This window comes from Montipora capricornis, chromosome 8, assembly GCF_036669925.1.
Source record: "Montipora capricornis isolate CH-2021 chromosome 8, ASM3666992v2, whole genome shotgun sequence".
NCBI lineage: Eukaryota > Metazoa > Cnidaria > Anthozoa > Scleractinia > Acroporidae > Montipora > Montipora capricornis.
The window spans coordinates 5,642,514-5,650,013 of NC_090890.1; the positions used below are offsets into that span (position 1 = coordinate 5,642,514).

Here is a 7,500-nt window from a genome sequence, read left to right on the forward strand (position 1 = left end):
CTCCTTTCCAAATCAGCCTCGAGCTTAAAATGAATGATGTCATTTTTATTGTGTGATATCACATAAGTACTGCCACATGAATGGAGACCTAATCATTTTATTCGATGCTTTAATCTTCAGTGGGAGAACTGAAATCCTGTCAATTTCAGTCTGGTTCGATCTAGCTTTAATTGCCCGGCGAACGTTTACGCGGAAACTGTTTAAGAGAGAGATCTTTTTGCTGAAAAACGGCCGGAGTTGTTACAAGTAAGTGACCTCATTTGTTCCTAAGCGGTAGACTTTTTTTAATCACGATCCACTCTAACTCTTTCTTTACAGATGAATGCCATGTTGCGCCTCTTTGTTTTGATTTACATGGTTTGCTTCGACTGGTCTTGTTTTGTCTTGATTTGTTTTGTCTGCGTTTCAAATTTGAGAGTTATATTGAAACGGGTGAGTGATTTTACAGGAGGAGGGCACCTGTTGATCGATGTCTTGTTATACCTGCGAAAAGCAAGCTGCAGCCTTTCGTAATTCATTTATATGACAACAAAACATTGGTGAATAGATCGAATAACGTTCCTAAAGTCATGATTTGTTACGCAAGGCATCCCAATTCCACTACAGTAAATGATCTAATAAACGTCCGCGTTTATTTTACGTTAACCGTAACAACGTCAACAAAACAAACCAGACGCGTAGTTTGCTCGAGGAGTATAAGATATAAAACAGTGTTTGTGAGTAGGGGACTAATCTTACGGTGGCCCAGAAGGGCCACACGTGCAAATTAAGAATATTTCTTCAAACTAAAATATCACTGCTGTTAACTAAGGAATAAAAGTGCTTGGCATTATTCTTTCGATTCAAAGAAAATATGATAAAGTAATGTTAATTCTCCGCAAACTAATGCAGAAATCCTGCACTTTTTCTCAAACTTCTGCAAATTAACAACGGAATGCCATGGGCGCGCATTATAACTAAATGGAACTGATGCGAGCCGTCGAGCCAGTACTGCTTGACGGGAAAAGGTCGGGCTACTTCATGTTTTTCAGCTTTACGGGAAATAAATCGAACTTTACAAGTGACCAGCTCCCAGTTTGGCTTGTTCAGTGGCTCAGTGCAGTACAGTGCAATTACGCGGCCGTGGATTCGAGTCCGTTCGAAGGCTGGATTTTTTTTCAGGCTTTCTTTGCAACTGCTGCTTAATAGCAATAATCTCCAACTTTCATGTAATCCACCGTCTCTCACCCGAAAGTTCAGCCTTGTCATCTACTTTTACATCCGCTTTCAAAAGCGACAGAATGCAGTGTTTTCATGTACCTTCCTATGTTTACTCTTTTCTTTTTTTATTCAATATTTACTTTCAGGGATATATCTGGTATAATATATGGGAGGAGCTATATATAAGGACTCTCCGGCTATCAAATATGAGGAACGCAATATTTACCTGAATTCTATTCAAAGTCTTGGCAGGTACTCTATAATTAAACTAGTATTGAGTGATGACAGAAACCCATGAGGGTTGAAACGTGTAACGCGCGTTCACAGCTTCCGAATATTCAGTGCGAACTGATTGGTTGAATGTTTCAGTGCTAAGTACCATATTTGGAAACCCCTCGCTGTTGTTGTTCCAAATATGGTACTTAGCAAATTGAATATTCAGAAGCTTGTTTCCCAGCACACAAGGGGCCGTTACACGTTTCAACCCTTATCAGAGATGCCAACCTATGGAGATCTAAAATCTGGAGATTTTTTCTAGCCGGTCTCCCCACCCCTCCCCCCTCGATCAACCTACTCACTCCCCTCCCCTCCTCTCCCACCCTCAAATGCACTCACCCATCCCCCAGCAGCTCCTTCAATATGCAAGAATATTCTGCCGCCATTGTGAATTTGTGGGAAAACAGGGTACTTATGTCAAAAATTTTTATTGGTTAATCGGAGATCCAATCAAACAATCGGTTATATGGCTATGATAGCTAAAGGAAGTTCTATTAACGTGTGTTTAAAACTCAGAGATGAAGAAGTGCATTAAGAAACAATGAAACGAGTTTGAAAAAATCGATTTTTTTTTAAACTTGGGGATGCAATTTGAGTCTAGAATGGAGAAACGTCTGTAAAAGGTTCAGAGTCGTTTTTATCCGGGAGATTTAATAACCCGTACGGGAGACCGGGAGATTCGTTCCGTATCCGGGAGACTCCCGGATAATCCGGGAGAGTTGGCACGTATGCCTTATGGGTTTCTGGTTATGATTAATTAAGTGAAGTACAATCGTCCGAGTGAGTGTAGTCATGAGAAGGACTGTTAAGGGTGACATCGACCGAGGTTTCGACAACATGAGTGGAATTCATCTTCAGAGTCAAGTGATTGCGTGACGTCCGTAGGTGGTAAAAATGCTCTGGTTGTTGATGTGATTGGTTAACGAAGTCGTAATGTCACGGAGTTATGGTTCGACTGTCAGTTAAGCCTACATATCATTGGCTGTGAAGACTGCAATGGCCCGGGCAAATATGGCTTCAACATCCGTTCGATTTTGTTGAGCGATGTTCAACGATGCTGACTGATTAGCTGGGCAAACAGTTTCAACACATCATCAACATTTAATTCAACAAAGGTTCACGAGGGGCCTTGCATTAACGAACGACATCATAGATTTATGAAATGAATCATTCAATAATAATAAAGTATTCTCGTTTGTCTCACGATGTGGCCACTTATGATGTCACGGATCGCGAGGTTTCGACGGCATACTGCTAGTCTTCATCAGGCGATGAGGTCGACTGGTTACGCGTCACCTTTTAAGCAGGATGCTCCGCTGTGATTGGTTGGTTTTCAGCAGCTGTGATTGGTGCATTTCAATCCTCGCTGTTTCAGTGTGTTGTTCCTTCGGCGGTCCGGCTGTCGTACGGTTCTGCTGTTGTTGTGTTTCTTGATCGTGGGCATCCATGCTTCCGGAATTTCTATTCCACTATCTCTATTGATGTTGTTAGGGTAAAGTCTTATGTAAATCGCCTTTTTGATCCAAAGAGGCGATTCGCCACGATGAATAACACCAACCTTTCTTACAACAGCAATGAATCATTCATTGAATTGCGTAAATGAAAATCAAGTGAAGCTATGATCCTAGCAGTTATGAACGCAATTTTAGCAATTGCGACGAGAAGCCTGAAAAATTCAGGACTTCGACGGAGTTTGAGCCCGTGACCTCGCGATACCGGTGCGACGCTCTAACTGAACTGAGTAATGAAACCACTGATGTTGGGATCTGGTCATTTGTGGGGTAGGGCCGTACCTCTTGTTGAACACTATATTTCATTGGCTGTATAGTGTCGTACTTCCTATTGTTTTCTGTGCTAAACCTCTCGTTCTATTGTTCTTTTGGCCAATCATGAAGCCCGTTCAATGAGGTGCGACACGACCCCATTTGTGATCCTTCTTTTCAGTTCCAGGCTGCACTGAGTCGCGGTTGTTACTATGGATACGACATTAACAGAATTAGTACGCACGCGCATACCCAACAACGTTGAAAGACGGAGGCAAGCAGCTTCAACTTCATTCAACATTCACGACAACAAAAGAAATGCTGAATGGTTGTTTTCCGAGGTTCCAATGGATGCAATTTCACATATATCTGACTGAGCTAGGCTGGGCTAACGGTTTCAACACATGCCGGTACAATGCGCCACCGCCGGATTGAGCAATGAAGCCACTCAGTTGGGAGCAGGTCAATTTGTTGCTGCTTCCAAATGAGTATCTTTATCGCTCAGTTGGTAGAGCATTGCACTGGCATCGCAGAGGTCGTGAGTTCAAATCCCGTTGACTGACGCCACCTAAATTTTTCAGGTGTCAAAAAGTGACAATTGTTTAAATAGGCCATTTCCGAGTTCATGTCAGCCTCCTCTTCAAAGCGAGTCTAAGTGGAAAGTTTTTGTGATGGTAATTAGTTCCACTTTACATATGAATGAAAACTAATTTTCTTAAGAAAAGCTTCGCACTTAGACTCGCTTTGAAGAGGAGGCCGACATGTACAGATAAGTGTGAGGATCATTTCTCCCATTCGTCTTTGACCCCCACTTGAAATGTATTTATTTCTTTTATTTACGTGTATTGTTGGTCAAGCTATTTTTGGTTGCCGAAACGTCAGTCATCGTCGCCGTAAACTATCCTTCTCAGGACTACACTCACACGGACGATCGTACTTCACTTCAATATTATAACTCCTGGATTCACACCAATTACGATTATAGATATAGAAATTAGCAAAGCAATCAAAACGTTACTTCAAAATACAAATTAATTTGCGTTTATTAATATCGTTAGTCTTTCCGTACGTCAGCGTCTCTCACACGTTGTGTACTTTTGCCGAAGGATATCCTACGACTTGATTGGTACACAGAAAGACACAGAAAGTCGGAAAGACTCACTGATCTAAAATTTGTTTTTTTTAACGTTCTGTCGCGGAGTACGGCAAAGAAATATACAAAAGCGTGCCACACGGGCATCACAATTATTAGGGGCCTTCCAGGTTTTGGCCTGGGGAAAAGGGGAGGGGGGGGGGGGGTCCTTTTTTTCTTTAAAGTTTGCTTGTGTTCCCTTGCTCCAAACTTGTTCTTAGCTTTTTGATCCCTAAAATGGTTTATGTTCGCTTGTCCCCTAAGATATTTGGTCTGTGTTTCCCTGTTCCCCAGTTCAAATTAGCCTTGTTCCCTTGTTCCCCAAAACCCCTGGGGGAACGACCCTTAAATTTTCATCATACCTTTTATGAGAACCAAAGATCATCGTTTTGTGGTGTTTTCGTTGCCGTATTCGTCGTAAAACCTAGATCCTCTCGTATCATATCTATTTTTTACCTATTTGAGTTTTCTTGACGGCTCGCTTCATAAGATGGATGGGCAAGTCCTGGATATAATCACACAGAACTGAGGCACGCTGTAGATTAGTTATAATTAACACACACTTCCCCTATGTCATCTCATTTCAATCAGTCACAAAGTATTTGCCACTTAATCCTACCTCACAACTTTACATTGGTCAAAGGTTTGTAAATATAGGGAAAAGCAACAAACAAGATACAGATGGTTTTCAATCACGTGATGAGACGGTCATGTTGATGCACAAAACAATATCAAATTATAGCTCATGTTTTGCATTTTAATAGAGTCAAATTCCCAAAAGACCCATAGATGGTGAAAACCATCTACCAACTTTCCGAAAGAACTTGCTCTCCTTGTGAGAGGGGTAGGGATGGGGCATTTGTTACAGCCGCTTAACTTCCGGAAACTTAGATTTTCAAAAGTAATAGTAAATATTGCATGGACATTTTCATAGGTGGTTTTCACGTTACGTCATCGCCGCCATGTTGGTGATCGAAAACAAAGATCTCTCAGTGGTTGCGGTCGCTTTGGGCAGTTAACAATAGTGTTAAATCAAGTTCTATCGTTCAGTGTTCCCATAGGGATTCAAAACACCAGAGAGTCGACACTAGAGTAATGTCCGGCAATACTAGTGTTGCACTGTGTTTCTCTTAAGTGTGAGAGCAAATATCTCCCTTTGTTCGTCCACCAGCAATTGCTCTTTTTGTCTCTAGAGATTGGTTGCAAAACATCTATAAGTGAAATAGTTTGAGATACTCCCACATCAGAGTAACTGTGGGTTCAGCACCGACAAGCCAACAACCCATCGTTCATCTCGGTCAATTCATTTTTCATTGAGCCCTCAACCCTTTGTTGTCAAAGTAATAGGCCCAATACTGAGGAAAATTATGAAAAGTTGATGGTCGCCTTGGTTGAATTCTTACAACACCATGATGAATTTTATTTCACTGATCACTAGGCTCCCACCCACGCGGCCAACAACCATTCATCAAAAGGCGTTGTTTGTTCTCTGGTTGTCCATAGTCCTTATTTGGGTTTGTCTGAAAAGCAAGCGTTATTATTCCAAATGGCGTGACAAATGCAAGGCTGGGAAAGAGACCGGTGATGCAGAAACGGCTGACAAAGGTACACGAGCAAAGATTACTGAAAACATGAAACATGAACTTCAATAGCCACAAGACATAACGAAAAAAATAGACGCAAACAGAGTCGTGTCGTCACTAAGTGGTGTCTTTTCCAGTGACTGACCGTTTTAACGGATATCGGATCGAAAACTTTGAAAAAGTCTGGATCCCTTCGTCAACTAGAGTTGACAATGGCACCAACCAAGGAAGTGCATGTTTAGCCATCCGACTTCAGGGTAGACTTTCATATACCGGACTAAAATGGTGCAAGGCAAATAAACCATTGTTATTCCGATTAGGAATTTCTGATTAGTTATTGTTATATTTGTTTTGCTCTTTTATTTTATGGGCATTAATTTTTCTTGATCCGGTATAAGTGGTTTTCACGTCACGTCATTGCCGCCATATAAGTGGACGAAAACAAAAGGTCTCTCATTAGCTGTTTTTGTTTGTCCACCAGCAATTGTACATTGCAGCATTGTTATCTGTATCTATAGTGATTGGTTTCAAACCATCCGTATGAAAGACGAGCCCAGCTTCATTTAGAGAGTTACCCATATCAGCATTGTTCCAAAGCCTCACTGTACGGTAATGGTTCCGGTGTTGAAAAATCGTATCAGTAATAAAATACAGGAGTTTTCAATTCTGATTGCAATTCCGGCGGGAATGAAGTCATTGGACCATACGTTTTCAGTCGTCCATTTCCAGGACCACACGATTTTCCCTGGCTCTAAAGCTGCCATGCTATCGTTAGTTGTCAAGTCGTTAATTGATTCAAAAACTGTACTGTCTCTTTTAGGTCCCGTCCATATCTGGCTATTTTTGAATGCGCAACTTTTTCTTTGCGGAGTCGCCTTATCTCCAAACGAATCCGGCAACTTTCTGAATCCGCTCTCCAGGGTGGAGAATTTGAATCTGCAAAGAATTTGGAATCGTGTGGATGGTCGAATATACGATGACGTTAAAAACTCAGATCCAGTCTTTACCTCGTAAATATTCAACATGGCTGCTAAACGAAATGCTATCGCTTCTCTTGGAAAATAACAATGACCACAATCAGGTTTTCTAAGCCCGCGAGACTCAGCACCTCCAGCAAACCATTGTTTTAACGAAAACCGCTGGTCAGCAACCTGGTTCTGGTCATTGCTTTTTAAGGTCTTCCCTTCTCTTGTCGCCAATCTCGTCCCCAGAGTCCGCTTTTCTTTTGGTCAGCACCAAGAACGCGCACTCTGGCCACTTCAAACTTATGCGCAATCGTAATGAAGATCCATTTTTAGTAACCGTTGACTCTGGGGACGAGATTGTCCTGCCGCCAACTCTTATGCCTTATCGCGCATGCTCTGTTGACGATAGTAACAGAGAGAAGTCCTCCACACGTATCCGGATTCGTTCTTGTATCCGCGGGCAAATTCGATTTGAATCCGAATACGTGTGGGCGTGAACATTATTGAATTCGCAAAGAAAAGTTGCGGATTAAAAAAGATCCGGATATGGGGCCTGATTAACTATTTCTGTATTTTCGAAG

General features: G+C 41.8%; 1 protein-coding gene across 1 annotated transcript in view; it reads left to right on the forward strand.

Moving 5' to 3' along the window:
- Window positions 1-75: 75 nt before the first annotated feature.
- LOC138058959 (uncharacterized) overlaps window positions 76-7,500 on the forward strand; it is a 15,748-nt gene continuing 8,323 nt past the window's right edge. The window contains exons 1-3 of the mRNA XM_068904431.1: window positions 76-246; window positions 1,347-1,452; window positions 5,810-5,976. Of these exons, the coding sequence (XP_068760532.1) occupies window positions 1,367-1,452; window positions 5,810-5,976 (253 nt within the window). The 5' untranslated portion in view covers window positions 76-246; window positions 1,347-1,366. The remainder of the gene's footprint in view (window positions 247-1,346; window positions 1,453-5,809; window positions 5,977-7,500) is intronic.